Raw genomic sequence first — 20,639 nt, 5'->3', positions numbered from 1 at the left:
TGCCATTCAGAAAATGGAATGTGTATACGAAAGGTTTTATTAATGGCTTCCCATCTAAGTTTGTGCCACAGAAATACATGTGTTTCACTTCTGAAAATAGTTCTCACATTCGTTTTCACCTCAGAAATAATGCATGCTGAGCAGCGGTCAAGTCCGAAACAGGGATTTAAGATCATAGCCCGTGATTTCACTTTCATGGAATCGCATCCACTCCAGCACCTGAGCGAAGAAAGAATGGGATCCTGGCGTCGTCTCGAAAGGTCAACGATAAAAAGAAAATACTTATCGCAGTGTGCATTGTGACGTTGATGATAGAGAGGCCTTTATTTTTAACTGGCTGACAGAACCTGATGTGACAGGGTGGGAGAGATCTGCCTTCTGGGGATGTGTTCCGGGGATTGCTTTACTAAAGTCAATCAGCAAGTTTCACAAGGAGCGGATGTAAATGGCACATCCACACAGGAATTTGTTCACCTGTCAGCTGTCAGTTTCTTTCAGAGCGTCCTGTCCTGTCACATCTGTGTGAGTAACAGTCACTTTACTCCGCCATCAGCTTCCACAAACGGCCAGCAACGCAGAGCACATGAAGATAAATAAGAAAGATATGGCTGTTAGCCGGATGTGGCGAATGCGACTTGGGTTATGATTTAGATTATTTGAATATATGACTGCCATGGAAACAACACGGCAATTCATTTTAATATTTATTTTATACAGTAAGCTCCATACATTTACATTTGTAATCAAACCATTCACATGTGGTTAACATGCAGATATCAGCTTTTATGAAAGGATATTTTGGTTTCACCACAAAGATATTCCAGCATTTTTATTATAAAAAGTCCCCCATTTCAGGGCGCCATAAGATTAGGGACAAAAGGCTTCACAGATATTTGTGATTAGTCAGGTGTGTTAGTGCAAGTATAAGAGAGCTTTCAGTATCTAGTATCTTGATTCTTGGCTTTTGATTGCTTCTGGAATCTGTTATTGGCATTGTCAACATAAGGAGTTGTACCAATAAAAGTCAAGGACACCATTTTGGCATGATATTGTAAATGAGCTTTTGCAATATCATATTCATGGATTTGGAATACTATGTTTCCCGTGCATAATTATGTAAAAACATCACGCAGCATATTTGGCCTTAAAGTCAAGGATGTAATATTTTCTGACATGCCTGTCAATACTGTCAGATAAAATTTCATTTCTCAAAGCGTCTTTCTAATGTGCACTAGGCTGAAGGCTACACTGGTCATATTCCCTGGAGTAAAAACTACTGTCAACTGGAGCAGTCCTTCAAGACTTCCGACTGAAAGTCCTATAACACAGCCAGCTGTCAATTTGACACGGATTTGTGTTTCTTTACTATTTCACAAAAAATATTGAAATGTTCAGAGTGATTGAAGGATAAACAATGAGAAATCATCTTTACCTCAATCTCAAGCTCAATCTTTGCACGAGTTCATAATGGTCAAAATGTCTTGAAAAATAAGTCAGTGCTTGTGAACAGCTGTGAACATCCACAGCCATTGAAGAGTACCACAGTCCAGTGGATGGGACAGTGAATCTTTAACACATTGTTTATGATTTTTCTAACTACACCTCCACAAGTGGTAGGAGGGTCAGACCTGGTTGATCCTGATGGTTTGTAGGATGTCTTCAGTTTCGTGGGATGAGGTTTCTCTTCCCCTTTCTCTAAGCGACACCCTCTCAGCTCACCCACTGTCAAAAGCTTATTTGGGGCTCACCTGAGCAACCTTGCCTCACGATGGTTTGGAATTGCTCTTGACATTCGACTTGCTTGTAACATTTCTGACTACCTACATGAAATCTTGAGGGCTGAGGGCTAAAAGGGTCATTCTGGAGCATAGCCTAAGTGCACTGATGTCTTTTCCGACTAAAGTACCCACAACAGGCTTGACAATTTAACCTTGAGAGGAGAGATAAATGCTACCCATGAATCTAAATGAGAAAATGGGAAACACTAAGAAGCCTTCATGGGCTCTTTCATATATTTAACAGACACAGATGGGCACTGCCTTTTGGCCTTTGTACCAGCTCTATGATGTATACAAGTTCACCATCACCATGCTTAAAATACAAATCATTTCACTCAGAGCTGGAGAGGAAATCCATTTTTCTTTACTCGGAAAACTCATTACAAATTGCCATGAAGTTGTTTCAAAACTGTTGAACTATGACATCTACATTGGGTTTTGGAACAAAAAAACACGTAAGTAGGCCCGCATGTGAAGTCTAAAAGGTGGTCTCCATAGAAGACTTATTGCCCAGCCTGATGTTGCAGAGCATCAGTTAACATACAGGCTGGCTGGGTGGAAGTTGCTGAGTGCTAAATGATTAAAAGGGAGAAAAGCATTAGTCTGAACCAGCCGGCGCTTTAACCTGCTTCCTAAGTCATCCAGACAAGAACCTAAAACAAAGTCAATCACTCCGGGGGAAGCGGTCAATACGGAAAACCTTGGGTTACAAGAGAAGCGTACCAAACTAAACCGCCAACTCCTGTTGCCACTCAGCATTACAGAGATGGATTGTGGGTAATGGCCCTGCGATGGATTGCTTTCCTGGCTGGGGACAGACTTGCGGCGGAATGTGGCAGTGTTTAAATCAGCACCAATCAGCACCATCTTTTGTCCTATGAGCCATCTCATTACTGCAGCTTTCTAATGAAGATCCAAGACCAGTACAGTGTGGTGGGACAGCTTCCAAACATCATCATTATTTTTTTCCGTTTATTTTTTTATTTTATTTTTTTAATGGAACTACAAACAGCATGCTCTTGTGATTAACCCACTGCTTTATTTTCTTTGGGAATTGATGTCTTTGGGAATTGAGTCAGTTTGCTAAGACGCATCCTGATTGAGCAATGATGTCAGGAGCATGAGAGGCATTGAGTAGATAGATAGTTACATCCCACAGAGAAGGCTGCAGACATGCTTAGTGATAGTCATCAAGGAAAAGCAAGCACCGTCTCGCTGCCTCTCCCATCTGCTTCCACCCGTGTTGTATAGAGGATCTAATCGCCTGGGCTGCTGTATCTCTCCATCTACTGCATTTCCCTCCTTCTGTCTCCCTCCTTCTTCTGCATTTCAGACAACATTTGCAACATTTGACCTGTCAATCCCAAAGGCCCTTGAAATGGATAAACCTGCTCTTAATGATGACAGCCAGTCAACGGTTTTTGCTCAACCAATTGTTGTTCTCCTACAACAGGGGATTTGCTTTTGGTGAAAAAATATTTCACTGAAAATTGTTGATCGGTGGGTTTGCTTAACATGTGAACAATTTTAGACAGAACAGAAACACAAAGCCTTATTAAACAGGCTTGCAGGACTCCTGCCCTATAGAGCTGGTGCACGTATGCTGGTTCTGGTGTTTCAGCGCATAATGTGACTGTTCACTGTAAAATGTGATAATATTCTGTTCTTACTTTGAAAAGTGTCTTTTGACCTGGTAATGACAATTGTCTGAAATAGGGATGCGAATTAATAATCAATGATCAATTATTTGCCATTGAGAATTTGATCGATCAAATTAAATGATTAAATTGAATAATTTGGGGGTATAGCAGCTATGTCATGTTTTGGCGACTAAATGCATCAAAGCATGCAGATGTGGTCAAGAGGTTCAGCAGTTTTTCAGACCAAATGTCAGAATGGGGAATGATTGTTGGTGCCAGACTCAGGTGGTTTGAGTATCTCCTGGGATTTTCATGCACAACAGTCTCTAGAGTATGTAGAGAATGGTGCAAAAAAAAAAAAAAAAGTGAGCAGCAGTTCTGCGGGCAAAAACTGTTAATGTGAGAGGGCAGAGGAGAAAGGCAAGACTGGTCAAAGCTGACAGGAAGGTGACAGTAACGCAAATAACCATGCAGTACAGCAGTGGTATGCAGAAGAGAATCTCTGAGTGAATTGACTACAGCAGCAGAAGAAAAAATAAATCTAATAAATACCTAATAAAGTGCTCAGTGAGTGCAAATTACTTGCCTAGCCCTGCAGACTTTATTATTTGTTGTTTAATTTATTACATTTAAGTTCTGAAAACCCTATCCACATAATTCCCTTTGTCATTTGCTGTTCAATAGATAAAAGATTGTAGACTATAAAGGGAAAGGGAGAATAATCTCCTAATTTAGTTTTGCTTTGGAACTGAAGAGGCATTTGTTCACTGCATATTGAATAGGCATTTTGTTCATGAATGTGTATTGAAGAGGCATTTTTAACGTATCACTGTTATACATCCTTACTTTATCTTTCTGTGGTAGGAACTCGTATTCAGGTTCCTTCCAGATCAGCTTGAGCGTGGGGATAATGGTACTGCCACAATTTCTTAAGCGCAGTCAGGGATGTGACCTTGACCTCAGGTAACACTTTTTCTTTCAAGAGATTCTGCATTCAGCAAATATTAATGAAAAAAAAACAGACAATGAAGAACATAAAACATGCGAGCGCATGTGTGCTGTATACTTGAAATCATTTTTACGATGCCTATCTCCAGCACAATTGGATGGTAATGTGACTGACAGGATGCGGCAGCGACCGAGCGGACTTGCCAGCTCAATTTTTTCTGATCATCACCGAAACTAGGTCTTCAGAAGCTCGATAAAAAGCAGCATCTGCCAAGCCATCGTATCTGTGCATTGGTGCTTGAATCCAAGCACGGCTTTCCTGATGCTTCATCTGGAGCTGAGAGAGGTCATTTCTAAACTAAAGAAATTCCATCTCTGTAGTCTGCCCACTGCAAGCAGAAAAAGCTTCAGATTGGAAACCACTCCTGCGACATTTTTTTGTTTTTCTGAAATAGAAACACAAAGACAGATTGAAATGGCAATACATCACTGAAAGATGTGTCAGATTTATGCCTTAACTCAGCAGTATAATGTGCCCAGGTTACAGCTGGCGAATCCGCTTCTTCAGGTCCAAGTTAGCTGTTGTGACACCTAACAGACAGGAACGTGTTCCCTCATTCTCTAAGTGAAGAAGGGCAGCTCCCTCGTTTTCACTGCAGAAACAATCTTCCAGTGATGTTGTGGCTGTTGTAGGGAGTGTTTAGTTTTCATGTATGAAATCATCAATAATGTATATACTTAATTGTTATTCATGCAGACTAATTAACAGGAATCATTACATGACTTTTCAGCACTAAATTTTATTTTCCCTTGTTTTTCTCTTTCATCAAGACCAGCTTCAAGTTTGAGTGTTTGAGTAAGCTGCACACATCTTTATTGTTGTACAGTTATAAAATACATTTGCCTTCTAGCTACACATATACGCAAAGAGCCTGAAAGTAAAATAAGTTTAATATCTCTGAGGAAAAAAAACTTGAACCTATCATGCATAAAATTGTGTTCCAAATTCCCCTGAAGAAAATCTTATCTTGTGCCTCCAATACCTTTACACTTAAGCAATGAGTTGCAATAAACAACCTTGAGTGGAACGATTTTTACTTCCTTTCAAATACTACATAACAACAGATATAATTTACACAATTAATGAACTTGTATTTACTTTATCAGTGTGCAATACTGTATCACATTAATTAGCGTAGTGGTTAAGGCAAATGACTGGGACACGTAAGGTCGGTGGTTCTAATCCCGGTGTAGCCACAATAAGATACGCACAGCCGTTGGGCCCTTGAGCAAGGCCCTTAACCCTGCATTGCTCCAGGGGAGGATTGTCTCCTGCGTAGTCTAATCAACTGTACGTCGCTCTGGATAAGAGCGTCTGCCAAATGCCAATAATGTAATGTAATGTAATGTAATGTTCCCCATTATAATATTAATCAGAAAACATAACTTGCCTTATACTAACTGAATAGTCTAAGAGTTTTATGAGTGTAGTTAGGTCATTCTGAGGATGCAAGCTAAGTTGGCAGACATTAGGTGTTAGTAGGGCATGGTTAAAAGATTTCAGGTGGTTTAATAAGTACATTGTAACATCGTAACTATCGTAGGCAGTGTAAGGTACAAGGAATCATACCTCCATTTCCCCAAGCTTTCTGCCATTGCTTAAGCTTTGTATTAGTACATTAGACAAAGTTTCCTGTGTTTTTACAGTCAATTTCTTCTTATAAAATATATAGATAAAAGCAGTTTTATAATGTTTGATGAACTTAAATATGTCCATGCTATTTATACAGTACATACACACAAAAAAATGTGCACAGTATCAATTGCTTGATTTATTATGGCACAAGTAGTAAACTTCATAAAGAAACTGTATTAACTAAAATATTAATGAAATGAAAATTATTTCAGAGCACTGAAAATAAATTTCACAATAAATGTGCATCTATTATTTGTGTGTTATTTGAAATCATGTGTTTACTGTTTTCCATTTTTGCAAATATATTCTAAACAAACCAAAGTAGGTTTAGGATGGATATTTAAATGACTGTGGTGGTGTTATACTTCCCAGGAAATCACCCATTTTCCCATTCCCATTTCACCTTGTCTGAAGTATTCAGGTATTTTTATTTCTTTACCTTACCGGTGGCAGAACAGTAAATACTTCTGTACCACAGGTTTTTTTTTTTTTTTCTTTTACCAATTTTTACCAATCTGCATTCTTGACAACACCAAAAAAGAATGGGAAACTTTTGCAAGTGCCTGTTGTAATCTACTTTCCTGCTCCAATTTATGACACCAATTAGTGATAATAGAAAGAGAAAATGCTTTTGGTTTTATACCAGAGAGGCAGATCCTGAATCCTTATTGGTTTACTGGAATTGCAGACTACCTCAGAGGCAGGTATAACCTTATTTTCAAGGACCTCCATAATTGCCAATTGCCAATAATAAAAAATGGGAAATTTGACAGTGATAGATCTCCTGACAATTTGAGATTTAGAAGAGGTGCACAGAGGAAACATAAAAGTAACTCCAGGCAGAATATTAATTATAATTATAATCACTTTAAGTCTCTTATGTAAAGTTACATTTTAACGTCACTCGTTTAGTTGAGCTAACTAGGCACATTGGTTAGTCTCTGTGTGGCACAGCCTCACTGAATATTGTCTGTTTGTACACTTGCTGAGAAACAGATTCTACTGCATAGCAATGCATATGAATAATTTACTGATTCTTCTGCAATACATTAATATCACTGATTGCCTAATGAAAATAGCATATTCACACTCACTCGCACACATACACTCAATGGCCACTATTAGGTACACCTGCTTGTAAAAACAGTCTGCTCCTCCAAACAGTACTGTATACAACATACAGACAGATATGGTGAAGAAGTTTAGTTGCTGCTCAACCAAACAATAGAATGGGCAATACGTATAATCTAAGCAACTTTGACTGCCGTATGATGCCAGCATCTCAAACAGCTGCCCTCCTGCACTAGACCCATGCACTAGTTTCACGCGCTAGGGTCTAGAGATTACAGAGAACGGTCGATAAACAAAAAGCGGCCAGTGAGCAGCAGTTCTGTGGGTCAAAACACCTTGTTAATGAGAAAGGTCAGAGGAGAACGGGTTGACTCGTTCAAACGCACGTAAAGGCCACAAATGCTCAATAACAGCTGTTTACAACAGTGGTGTACTGAAGGGCATTGCTGAATGCACAATGTATCACACCTTGCAGTGGATGGGCTACAGCAGCAGAAGATTATGCCAGGTTCCAATCTTGTCAGCTAAGAACAGGTTCAGTAGCTTCAGATTACTCCAGTGACCTGCACAGTCCTCAGATGGATAAATATATGTAATATATATAAATATATAGTGCATTTTTTCATTCATGGGAAGACACATGTTGTTTTTCATAAGTAAACCTTGACCAAACTGTACCCATTAGCGTGGAATGTATGTGGATGGATGTGGGTTTCTGGTGGAGTATAACTGAAGGCTGATTGGAGGAATGTAATGTGTTGAATTGTGTAGCACTCTGAAGGAACTGGAGCTGTTGGGCACAGCGTGACTCCAAATAAGGCAGTATAGGTCAGCCGTGTTCAGCCTTTCTGTTTTTAATTAAGTCCCAATCGTCTTAGGTTTCTCCACACGTATATTTACACTGATATGGCCCAGCTACAGTTACCACTACAGGCTTGTTTAATCAAGGTAACAGGGCATGTGTGTAACATCTGTAAAGGTATAGAAGCTACCCATGACTGATTAATGAAACCCGGGGTCAAGGGGACAGTCAGGAAGAGCAGGGTATTGCATAGGTTCAGAAAAACAATTAATAGGAGGTACAAGGAATCATGTAGTTCCCAGAAAAATAGGCCAGGCAATAAATGGAAAACAAAACCTTGCTCAGTGGTTCAATTAAAGTGGTGTCAAACGCTGGACTGAGATTAGATGAGACTGGCTGATACCCAGAACAAAGGCAGACGTGTCTCAGGCTCTGAACTATGATGCGCTGAGTGTGTGCCATCGGTCACTGCTGGTTTTCATTCCAGCAGTGCGCTTCATCATGCAAGGATTCCACCGTGGTAATTTCCCTCTTAATGACAAGCATCACAATGAGCGCTGGGAAATATTCTAAAACAACCACCACTGCAATCTGACGAGTCTCCTGTGCTCAGTGCAGTATCTGACAGCAAAATGTGCTCCTGCAAAGGTTTCTTAGAAGGGATTATTTTAAAATGATACTGTGTTTTCATGATTCAGTTATGACTCAAATAAAATGACAACCGTATGTTTCTCTCCCAATTCTTCCTCCTCCTCTACAAGCCAATGATATTGCAGTCATGGTTTTTGGATGCTTGGATGAGTGTAATTGCTTGACTTCACTAATATTTTCAATTAAGCAATTCTGGCTGTCCAGAAGCTTCTGTCCTAATCCAGCTCAGTCCAAATCCACAAATAATTATCCTGTATGGACTCCCCACAGCGACTATTACAGTGAGACATTTTTCTCCAGTTAAAAGATTAGAGGATTTGCATAGAGCTTTCTGTAGACTGATGATGCACAGGTAGCTGAGTGCCTGCTCAAGAACATCTCTAAAAATGATTGGGTCCTATAAATAAAGTCTGCAAAGAGGCAACACGACATAAACACTAAAATAATCCACTTAGATTGATTTGGGTAGTGCAGACATGGATTAAACAGGAGAAAAGCACATGCACACGGTGTACATACAAATTCTGCGTATGTGCCACTACAGTTTTATACTACCCATCAACAGTGAGCACATGGGGTGGATATTCAACCTACACTTATCTGCTTTCAAGCCTGTAATTAAGCTGCCAAAGCACAGAAACAATGGATTGTGCAAGCGCACGGGCCTTTAGTAAGCACCGCGGGTCAAGTGGTTCCCGCAAGAACCCAGGAACATTCGATAAACTAACATAATTGTGGCAAATCAGTCACTTCTAATAGTCGGCATGGAAACAAACAATGTGCAATCAATCTCTGCAGAGGCAGTGTGAAGGAGAAATGGATTTCACTGACTTATCAGTCGCCTAAAGTGCAGGAATTCAAGCTGTCCTTCTTCCAGGCAAATCCATTACCATTTTAGTTGAATTCTAACAAATACAGTACAATGCTTTTTATCTTAATTAGCAGTGCATTTTTATTATGAAGAAAAGCACACGCAAAAGATACACTACGCAGTCTTCCCTCACACAAGTTTGCATTCTAATAAGGATTTATATCTGGTGTAGGCAAATATGCTGGATAGTTTCCATGGGTTACTGCACACTTACCTTTTCATCTCAGCATCTCAAAATACTTTGCAGTGAAGGTAGGAAATTAACCATCATCAGAGTGTTGCACCCAACAGATTGCACGGCAGCCATTTTCCATACTGCTCACAGTATGAAACCACTGTATTAGTAAAGGATCTTTTGCATTTAGAATTCAAGTCAAAGTATTGGCCTCATAGATCAATCAGAAAATCAATTAAACTCCAAACCTGCTGCTGTGTTATGGTGCCAAACATAATGAATGTGGATTTGGAAATTTCATAATTTTTAATGTATGAAGTCTTTACTATTTAATCAAAAAGCATTTAATCATAACTATTTAATCATAAGCTTATTAGCAAGCTCCTCACCTTTCCTCTGCTGAAAGGCACTGAATAAAACTAATGCTTCGGTTCATTTCTGTTGGGTCAATGTAATATGGCTGTTCAAAATGGCAGGACACATGAACCAAAGGGCTTGAAGAGCACATATTCAGTTTCAATATTATTTCCATCCATTTGGAATATTTCTCAAATAAAATAGAAGATAAGAAAAGTCTGTTGACAGAACAAAATAACAAACATATTCATCTTGAGGGATGGTGTTGATCTAATTCATTTCATTTTTAAATAATGAGCATTCCAGAGACTGCAGCAAAAATAGTCTTTGTTAAAACATATTTACTGACTGTAATATTTGCCCTCATTCATAAAGATTAGAATATGAATAACTGCGCTTGGGAAAGTGCATTCCCCCAAAGGCACAATGTTTTGGCTTATTTTGTTAAATTATGAGCAATTTCTCAGACTCACTAAAATTATATTGACTTACTGAATACAGCCATTTCACCATTGAAAAGTAGAGTAAATCGGACTGAATAAATTTGTCCTGCTATTTTTTCTTGACACTGAATGACTCCAGGAAGTAGACACTGTTCTATTCACTTAAGACGTAGGCATTGCACATAAAAGTCAAACAGATTTTCATGGTATTTCAGTGTTTATGAACTCCTGACTTTGCTGCAGATTTATTCAGTTTTGCAGTTTTGCCCTTGAAGAGTTACCAAAAAGCTGTGCGTTTTTGGGTCCCAGAGTGATGAGACTAGTCGGTTTAGCCCCAGCCAGGCCCTAATCATCCCCGCACACTGCCATGCTGAGCGAGCATAACACAATTTTAGGACCTGTCACTGACAGCTGAGGTTGCCACAAGGCATGAAAAACCAACTCTTGGGTTTTGTTACTTATCCGCTCTCTTTAAAAAATCCATGTTGAAATCTGTGGAAGTGGTCAATCCCAGGAATGTGGTCCGAGAGAGAGCCTTCATCAGAAATCAGCTTTACTCGTGTTTAGAATCTCATGTGGATGGGCTGCAGCAGCAGAAGCCCAATAAGTCAAAAAAATGTCTAATAAACACCTAATAAAGTGCTCGCTGAGTGTGTATATACAGGGGATATATACACTTAGCTTAGAAAATGGTAGGCCAAGAATTTGGCATAAACCGCATGAATCCATGGATACATCCTTCCTTGTGTCATTAATACAGGCTGGTGGTGTTGGTGTAATAGTGTGTGGGATGTTTTTTGTGGTACCCACTAGGTCCCTTAATACCAATGGAGCATAATCGGAATGCCACAGCACACCTAAGCATACCACTGTGACCCTGTGCGTCCCTTTATGGCCAAAGTCTTCTCTTTTCCAATGGATACTTCCGGAAGATAACGCACCATGTCACAAAGCATGCATCTTTTCAAGTTCCATGACCATGACAGTGATTTATGGCCTGCAGAGTCCCAAGACCTCAATCCAATAGCGGACCTTCGAAATGAGGAAGAATGGGAGGCTCACAGCATGAATGTGTGGCCAGATCAGCACAAACCAAAATTATGCTGTTAAATTCATGTTCACTCCAAAAGTCAGGTTGTTCTGGAGGCCAGTACTAGATAGGTGTACTTGATATAGTGGCCACTGAGTGCACGGTAACCATTCCTCATACTACTCCATGAAGAATATTTTGCCATGAGAAAGAAAAATAAATATTTACATACAGCAAATGGCCAAGTTAATGGGGTGCAACTGGAGTCATTCCCACAGACATCGCTGCTATGGTTAGATTCACAATTTGGCCACAAGCACACAGACATGACACAACATTTATTAAGGATGAAGCAAAACAAATCAATAACATGAAAAATAAACACGTTAGTAAATCATATTCTGCAGACAGTTTGTCTAACGATGAAGAATTATGCACCCCTCACAGACACCTTGGTCTGATCCCATAACTGACATAATTGATTTAGCTTCGGTGATGGTTTGGAATAACCGCAAAACTCATACGAATGTTAATGTAACAACTGCCTACCGTTGAACCTATGTATTTAAATTCAACTGTGCATTGTTTTTGCAGTCATTTTTATATACAAGTATGCCAGTCTTGCAATTGTATGGATACAAAGCCAACCCTCCCCACCCTGCAACCCCACAATTTGTAATACCTACTAATGTCACAAACTGCAACTGCTCAGAAATAATTGCATGATGAACATTTAAAACTAAATATAAACAAAAAGCAAGAGTAAAAACTAAAAAAAGGCAGACTACAAATGAAGCGTAGCTTTGATTAGTGCATCTGGGATTTCTGGATGATGGAGGATTCTTCTGTTAGGCAGCTAAATGCAAAGTACGGATGATTTGGAACATTCTAGGAAAATAATATGAATTCTGTGGAAGAAATTACACTGTACATCATTATAAAACTGGTTCGTTGGTTAGGCTATGACATTGACAGTACTGAATCCTTAATGTTATCCTTTATAAGTGCAAATGTCATTAATAAAACTGAACAAACCCATAAGACGATGGCAACACTCTGTACCTGTGTCATGAGAGTACTTTCCATCAGACTTGTAGTACTGTACTGTTCAGACACTGAAGTGACAACATCTTTGGATCTTTGGGAATTCTTTCATTTAACTCAAATTTGAATTATGTTTTAACATTGTTAATTATGGCAGTCACCGTGCAGGGACTGACAGTCTGTCATTCAGTCTTAGATGCATGATGATTATTCGGCCATTTCACAAATTAGATGAGAGATCAATTTTTTTTTCCAATTCACGAAAACCAAAGAGAATATAATCATTGCTGCTGTGCCTACCTATAGTATTTGCAGTCTGACAGATCAAAATATGAAATAGCATTATTAATGCATCGTAAAGCGGACAAGGATATCTTCCCCAGATGACAATCCTGCTCATATTTTACAAATAGGACCTTTTTGTGCTTTCTGAATATCTTCCTCAGCTCAACCTGAGGATAATTAAAAATTGAAATATGCAAATCCTTAATACCGTAGTGATAGCTGACCTTTGTAATGCTGTCTCTATGCCCCGGTCTGTTCTATAATTCAATATAATGCTTCCAACTTCATTATTATATACGTACAGTATATTGCAGTTTTAGTTGGAGCAAAAATTCCAAGTTGAAATTAAGCAGTGAGACCAGACTGCATTATTGGCCATTAGCCTACATGTAAATAACCATACGTAATGTTCCAAATCAGTTCCACCTCTTATACTGCAGTTAAACAGAACCATACGGGAGGAGTACTGTTTGTTATGATCTCCTCAGACGCTGAAATTAATTGCAGTGTAATTATTAGTGACAGTTTCTCCCATTAATATGTTACCCCTTGCTTTTGCTGAAGCTGCTGCAATTGTATTCCACTGCTAAACATTCCCAGAATGAACGGGCCATAATTATTTTGGTGCTATATTTTCTGTATGAAAATGTGCTAGCATCTTGTAGCAAAGCCACATTTGATGTCTGAGTGCTTGGTAGCTGTGTGTTGATGATGCTATGTCCTGTTTGTGTCATGTGCTTCTCAGTCTGCAGGTGTAGATCATATCATCCATGCAAATGGGGAGATTTCTAAGCAGCAAAAATGACACTGCTTGTGTCTCTTGTGTCTTAGGAATTAACTCCTGATCACTTTTAGCATAGAAACGTAAACATTCATCAAGATATTTAAAGATAATTGCTCAAGTGTCATGCAAATGAACCAACATGTTTGCATTTATAGAGATGTAAACAGACATGCTAAGAGTTGCATATTACTCGTCATTTCCATTAAGCCCTCAGCAAATTGTATTGAATGGGTCATGACCAGTGCGCAATACATTTGAATCTACTTTTCTGGCAGTAACCCAAAGACTAATCACAGCAAAGTATAAGCAAAGTAAATTAATATGTACTGGCAAACAAATGGAAGTATAGAACAAAAAAAGCAAGCAATTGTTCTGGTCACACTCTCAAATAAAGCAAATGACTGTATCATTTAGTCCATTGTCCATGATTAAGAAATAAACTCCAGCAAAGGAATATGAAAACTAACAAAAAACAGCTTACTGTGCATTTGTACTTCAAAGTTCACTTCAGCTTGAACTTCAAATTAATTTTAATTAAATTGTCATTCACGGTCCTCCACATAGCTTGTCTCTGTTGCAAAGCATCATAAATAGTCAGATTACATGAGTAAAATCAATTTCCATGGTGTATTCTGTGTTTACCTTCTCATTCAGAAACTTTGGCCCTCTCCAATGCGATCCTCATTAACACTGGAATGCTGTTATAACACGTGTCCTGTTTGACCCAAAAAGGCTGTCACTCCAAAAAAGTCCTTCTGCTCATTTAGCCTGTGAAATCTGTTTTCTTATGTTCACGGCACTTCTTTGCAGATGCCTTTTGGTACGCACAGTCATCTTAAAATAGCAAGCTCAGCCTTTTCAAAAGATTAAAATCCACAGTACTGTAGCTCCGCTAGGGTACCGATAGCGAGCAAGTACAAATTAGGATGGCAGGCATCACCAATGTAACACAGAACAGGGATTTACAAGCCTCTGAAACTAAAGCGGAGACTGAGAGACAGGCAGAGGGAGGCTGATTCTCAACGGAAAGCCTCTAGCCCTTGGGGCAGGTGCAAAGCTCCAGGTCCTTGCCTTATATCATTATTTCATTCGCTTGCTGGTCACACATTTATTTCCCTCCATTGGCCGCACACCAAGACTCCCTGACAACAATCCTTAAAATTATTTTGTCAAGAAACTGACAAATGGAGCGATCCGCAAAGTGTCAGGCCCCCACTTAGGGTGCAGGACTGCCTCCTGTTCCGCGGTGGCTGAGTGCCAGGCGGGAAACAGCTGCGTGCTCTTTTCCGCGGGAGGAATGGATGCGGAGCATCTTCACATGTCAGCCCCGTTTCTTTCCACCACATTTCTCAAGGGCAAGCTGGTCGGGAAAAGGAAAGGTGCAGCCCAGTGCAGCAAACCCTATTTCTGTTTCAGTCTCCCCAACCCCCCCCCCCCCCCCGCACTTCGCATCTGACAGCGTGACTTTGAGAAGCTATCTTTTTTGGGGAAATGTTGTTAAACCCCATGTTGGTAACGCTGCGAGACCCCCGCACCCCATTTCTGACAGTTAATAAAAACATAGTAAGCAACAGCGGCGAGATAATCATCTCTCTGACAAGCTAAAATAAACCCTCACAGGCTCCTGGGTTCATTAATATAGCAATTTAGCGCAGAGGATTGTTGTCACCTTGTATTGCAATCACAAAAGCAAAGTCACTGCGTTTATGATGGTCAACTACATGGAAAGGGCAGGCTGTCACCACCTTGATAAATTGATTATCAAATTGATTTCAACAAAATGTTACCCGTGAACGAAGCAGCATCAACAATGAGGAGGAACACCATTCAGCGCATGGAAAGTGAAGCTGACACTATGATTTACAACCGTATTAATTATCCCCATCCTCATTTGCATTCAATCGGTTAGAGCAATTATTTCACCCCTGAAATTAACAGGGGAACATATTTTATGTTTATTTCCTCCTTTTGATTTTTTAGGATCCATATATTGGAAGATACTGTACAATCAGTATTCAGCTGCAGAGAGAAACAATTCAGAATATTGAATAAAGTTTAGGCCAACAATAGCTTCATCCCTAGAGCCGGACAATAAGGGTCTGCAGGCTCAGGCCTTGCTTAGCTCACTGTGTTTACACAACACACCAGGCCCCCATAGGCCGATGCCGGTCATCGGTGAGTCACGCACCTGCAGCTCACAGGCTAGCGCTTGGTGGTAATGAACGGGTATCAGCTGCCAGACTCCCAGTATGAGGACACAGGCCACTCAGCCCGAGAACAAGGGGCAGGAATAAAAGGAGAACTAATAAAGAGGACCAGGGACAGTGGCCTGGATTCAATTAACACTTAGTTAGCTTTAGCTGGCAATTATGTGCCAGCGATCCTTATTTTCTCCACAACGTTTATTGGCAAGCTCATCAATCCCCGAAATGAACTTGCCAAACTGTGTTTGTAAAGAAAAAAAGTGCAATTACTTGCAGGTCAAAAGGCATTTTAGTTAAGCTAAAGTGTTGATTGAATAAAGGCCTCTGTGTAGTTTTGTGTCAAAGCCAACACCATCAGGTACAGAATATCGGCGCTTAAGTCCAGAAGCACAGATATCTGTATAGAAGCTGTGTTCTGTACTCAGAGAGGTGATGGGGACTGTCTAAGTAAGGTAAAGAAGGCCTACTTTATTTGCTAACGTAGACCCACCCTGCTGACAGTAATGGATTAACCATCTGGAGTGACATTAAAAAACACTCACTAATGGCTCTGTTTATTCCAAAACAAGGACAGACAACAGAGTGATTCATTCCATGACAATATTGGAGTTCATATGATGAGTGATGTGATGTCACTTAAGTTAGATCAAGTGATATAAATCACTCTTTGGTAGATCCTAAATGGAAGCTGATACCACTTTCAAATGACCCAAGATCTCATTAACAATCTGTTTAAGATTAATATGTGGTAATGTGTACGTATCTAAATGACAATGTAATCCCAATGAATATGACGTGTTCCAGACCAGTGGTTTTGAAACAAGAAAACAAAACCAACTGTCCTGCACTCGAAGGTGACGTCAATCCTGCTCACACGAAACAAGATGAAATAAGTGTCTGGGATGTATTATATAAAAATGTTTATATAAAAATAAACACTAACACCTTGTCTAAAATAAATGTATGTTAAAGTGTTTATGTATTTTGACAGAGATGGAACACCTTATGCTCAGGTCATGGGGGGTTTCCTGACCATAAAGATCACAGCTCCAGCTCAAGGCAGTGCTGAAGGTGAATATAATTAACAGCAGCTGTTGCTGTCTGTTTGTCACCTCTCCTCCGGAGCGAGGAGGAAGCTTACCTTAAGGTGTTGTTATTATCCGTGTTAGTGTACATCTGTATGCTTTACGGCTACGGTAAAGGTAATGATGTGTTCCTGTCTTCCAGGACAGGTGGACTGTTGTAAGACATTTCTCATTATTCGCATTAACAATACAAACGTTCACAGCAGATTCGTGTAGAACCGCAATGTAAAAGAACGATAACAACGGCATACAAAATCCCAATACAAATTAGCATGCCTCTCGTGAGAGTGCGTTTACATAGCTACTTAAAATGGCAAGATCAGCAAATATTACTGTCATGCATGTGGGATACTGTACATACATCAATAACAAACAAACAACTAGAGAGTACTATATTAATGTGTTTCAATGTAAATAAGCATCATGTGAACACAGACTTAATACACTACAGTACCATAGGTGCTTGAAGATATATTTTAATTGCTTTGCACTAAGCATGACGCCCATCATTTCTGAAAGAAGTATCTGTGGTATACATTTCTCCACATTTCCAATATGCACGAGTCGTACTCGGATTTCTAAATGACAATGAAATACAGTTGAGCTCAGCCGGGCTTACTGCATCAGCAGCCCCGCATATGCTAATACGACCGCCATTCTGACACCTAATATAAATGTCCTGACGCTTAATGCCTCTGAATACATTCAATTTTACTTCTGTGCCCCAAGTATTAGGGTATTTTATGTTATCAGAGACCAGTATAGCTTAGCCAAAGCCGTTCATCATTGAACAAGTAAATGTAAAATGTGTGTGCTGTGTTCGCACTTGATATGCAACAGTATTGCACAGTTTCTCTGGATTCCGGCATGTATGTGAATGCTAAATTCACTCAATTTGAGACATTGCCATTTCTAAGTCAAGTGACATCATTGTTTCCATTTCCGTAAAGTGTGTTTTCCCATATTTTGTCTTCACTGACGTTTGAATTCTTTCAACAAATCATCACAGAGACCATATTTCAGAGACATATCTAACCTCAGGGCTGAGAGTGACTGAGGCTGGAAAGCTGTCTCATTTAAACAAATGTAATGACAGAGCAAATCTCTGTCAATCTCAGTGCAAATAAATACAGCCGGAATTCCGGCTTGAAATCCGCATTCCCTGACAACTTTAAGGAAAAAAAATAAGGTATAGGTTTAATTTACAATCGTGGGTCAAACTGGCATTTAAAATTAAGATTAAACTCTCAACACACGGCAGTCTTCTCTGGCAAGTATATTGTTGATTTATTAATGGGACTCATTCACATTCTTTTATTTGGAACTGCTTGCTCTTTGTCAACAATAATAGCATTATTTATTTATTTACTTATGTTGCTCATGAGGCCCTAATTTCTTACCAATAACACCATACAATTAATGAAACAATAGTACCAGTAATAGACAGTAATGAGGCAAAAATATCCAGAATGCAAAATAATATTAGAGATAATATTATGAAAGTTCAGATCAGAAAAATAGCACCTGGAACAACATTGTGGTCACATTGACTTTTTCACCAGTGAAAGAAAAATATGATAGTTTGCTGATGGGATTCTACTATCCAGTTCACAAATCAGGTTATTCCTTTCAAATAATGCATCATTGACATTCATTTTGCCACTATCACATTTTGATTTGCAGAACAACCATGTGGTCTCCATGTGGTCATTTTTACAGGATCAACACTGGCAGTCACGGATAAGGAGCATGGAGAGGGGTTCTGGTGACTCACCACACGGAAGGGGCTTCCGTGCCGCTGATCTCCAGGAAGTCGTATCTGTCCTCCAGCTGGAAGTCGGCGAAGATGAGGGCGATGGTGTCTCCCGGCTCGGCCAGGACGCTCCAGGTGCAGTCGGCATTGTTCTCGTACTCCGAGGGGAAATGCGGGCTTGTTATGGTGCCCGTCGTCCCCCTCAGAGTCCCCCCACACGCTCCTTCAGCTGAGGAAAAGGAGAAAGGGGGAGTCACAAAATGCTACCTTGAGTCTATGCTTTCAGAGTTAAGACGCACTATGTTTCCTCCCCTGTATTTAACCTTCATTCATAGGTTTGACTGTACCAAACACTTCCTAACCTAGCATTTAATCGGCATTTGCTCTTATGGCCAAATAATGACACAGCTAGTCCAGCTCACATTACAAACAAACAGATACTTCTGCTTAATGCATGGGAAATCAAAATAATGATGCCAAGCCGTGTGCTTTAATGGAATGAATTGCCCAGCATGGTGCTGGGTCATCAAGTATTTACAGAGAATATACAATGTGACATTATTCCATATGATCATACAACATTGATATTCTAAGTGTTGAGGTACAGGAAATGGACCTATAGTACATCGTACTCCCCTCAAATATGATGTACAGCTTGTGTACTTCTGGTTACATGTGGATTATAGGTTCAAAATCCTTTATGAAAGGTGCTTTTGCTAACCAGAGAAGTGGTGACATTGATCTTATTACTTATGTAACCAAGGGGCTTATGTCAGTGTCTGGCATTTATTTCTGCAGTTGGACAGCAGTGGTGGTGTTTTGCCTTCCAGTTGACAGGGAAGCTTAATTGCAAAATTCAATATAAATTGTATCTATATTTATCTGCATTAAAGTTCACATTGTCAAACATGGGCTTTTCTTTAAATGTGAATGACCTCATTTTAATTATTGTTAAAATAGAACTCATTAGACTCATTAAAAAAGAAAAAGAAAAAAGCAACATCCCATGTTATGATATTATTATTATTTTTTTTCTCTGATTTGTTATGAGACAGAATGCCAGTGAGGAAAATGTTATGAGCCAGAGAGGGCAAAAATGTGTAATTAAGTGTTTTCCCATGTGAGTCAGACGCAATCACACAGAGACACACACAGACAGACAAACACACACACAGACCACTTTATTAAGTATTTATTAGACCTATATTTCTGGACTTATTGGTCTTCTGCTGCTGCAGCCCATCCCCTTCAATGTTTGACATGTGTGTTCAGAGATGCTCCTCTGTATAACAGTTGTAATGCATAGTTTCCTGTCAGCTTGAAGCAGTCTGGCCATTCTCCTCTGACCTCTCTCATTAAACAGGCATCTCCATCCACAGAGCTGCCACTAACTGGATGGTTTTTTTGGTTTTTCACACATTCACCTGTAAACTCTTGAGTCTGTTGTGCATGGAAATCCCATGAGACCGGCTGTGTCTGAGATTCTCAAACCACCATGCCTGGCACCAACAATCATTATTTTTTATTGTTATCCCTTCTTTTAAAGTCATCCAATATGTCCTGGATTTTAGGAAGACCTGGTATATTTGTCACCTTCTGCAGTGTAAAAGTTAAAAACTCCTGCTCTTGATTTCATTGGCAATATTTTTTTTGTATCGACTTATTTCACTGTATAATTCAGCTATATTTGGCTGCTTTCCGTACCCTAATACTGCAATATAGAATAAAAGCACTCAGGAACATTTTTGGAATATTTGCTATGCAAAAAAACTTTTTGGCTACCCCATTTTTACAATATAACTTATTTCTCTTTGAAGTGTCTTGGCCTATTTTGTAAAGAAGATTCTTCTCTAAAACTTTTGCATTAAGATTTTTCCCCCTACAGTGGGGACTGCGTACTCAACTTATGCTTCCTTAATATTGCAATGCATTTACACTGCATGCAAAGAATGATTTCTTTAACTCACACCACTTTTCATTCAGACATTTTTGTATTCAAAGTTGTACTCAGCCCCAAAGTTG

The 20,639-nt window shown here is 39.5% G+C and overlaps 1 protein-coding gene across 1 annotated transcript in view; it reads right to left on the bottom strand.

Moving 5' to 3' along the window:
• The window catches only part of LOC133117936 (CUB and sushi domain-containing protein 1-like), a 503,171-nt gene that overhangs the window by 171,578 nt on the left and 310,954 nt on the right, over positions 1 to 20,639 (bottom strand). Inside the window, exon 5 of the mRNA XM_061227463.1 lies at positions 18,639 to 18,846. Coding sequence (XP_061083447.1) covers positions 18,639 to 18,846 — 208 coding nt within the window. The remainder of the gene's footprint in view (positions 1 to 18,638; positions 18,847 to 20,639) is intronic.

Source organism: Conger conger, chromosome 18, assembly GCF_963514075.1.
Source record: "Conger conger chromosome 18, fConCon1.1, whole genome shotgun sequence".
In the NCBI taxonomy this organism is placed as follows: domain Eukaryota; kingdom Metazoa; phylum Chordata; class Actinopteri; order Anguilliformes; family Congridae; genus Conger; species Conger conger.
The sequence above is the reverse complement of the archived record's forward strand: the minus strand, read 5'-3'. Positions and strand labels throughout refer to the sequence as shown.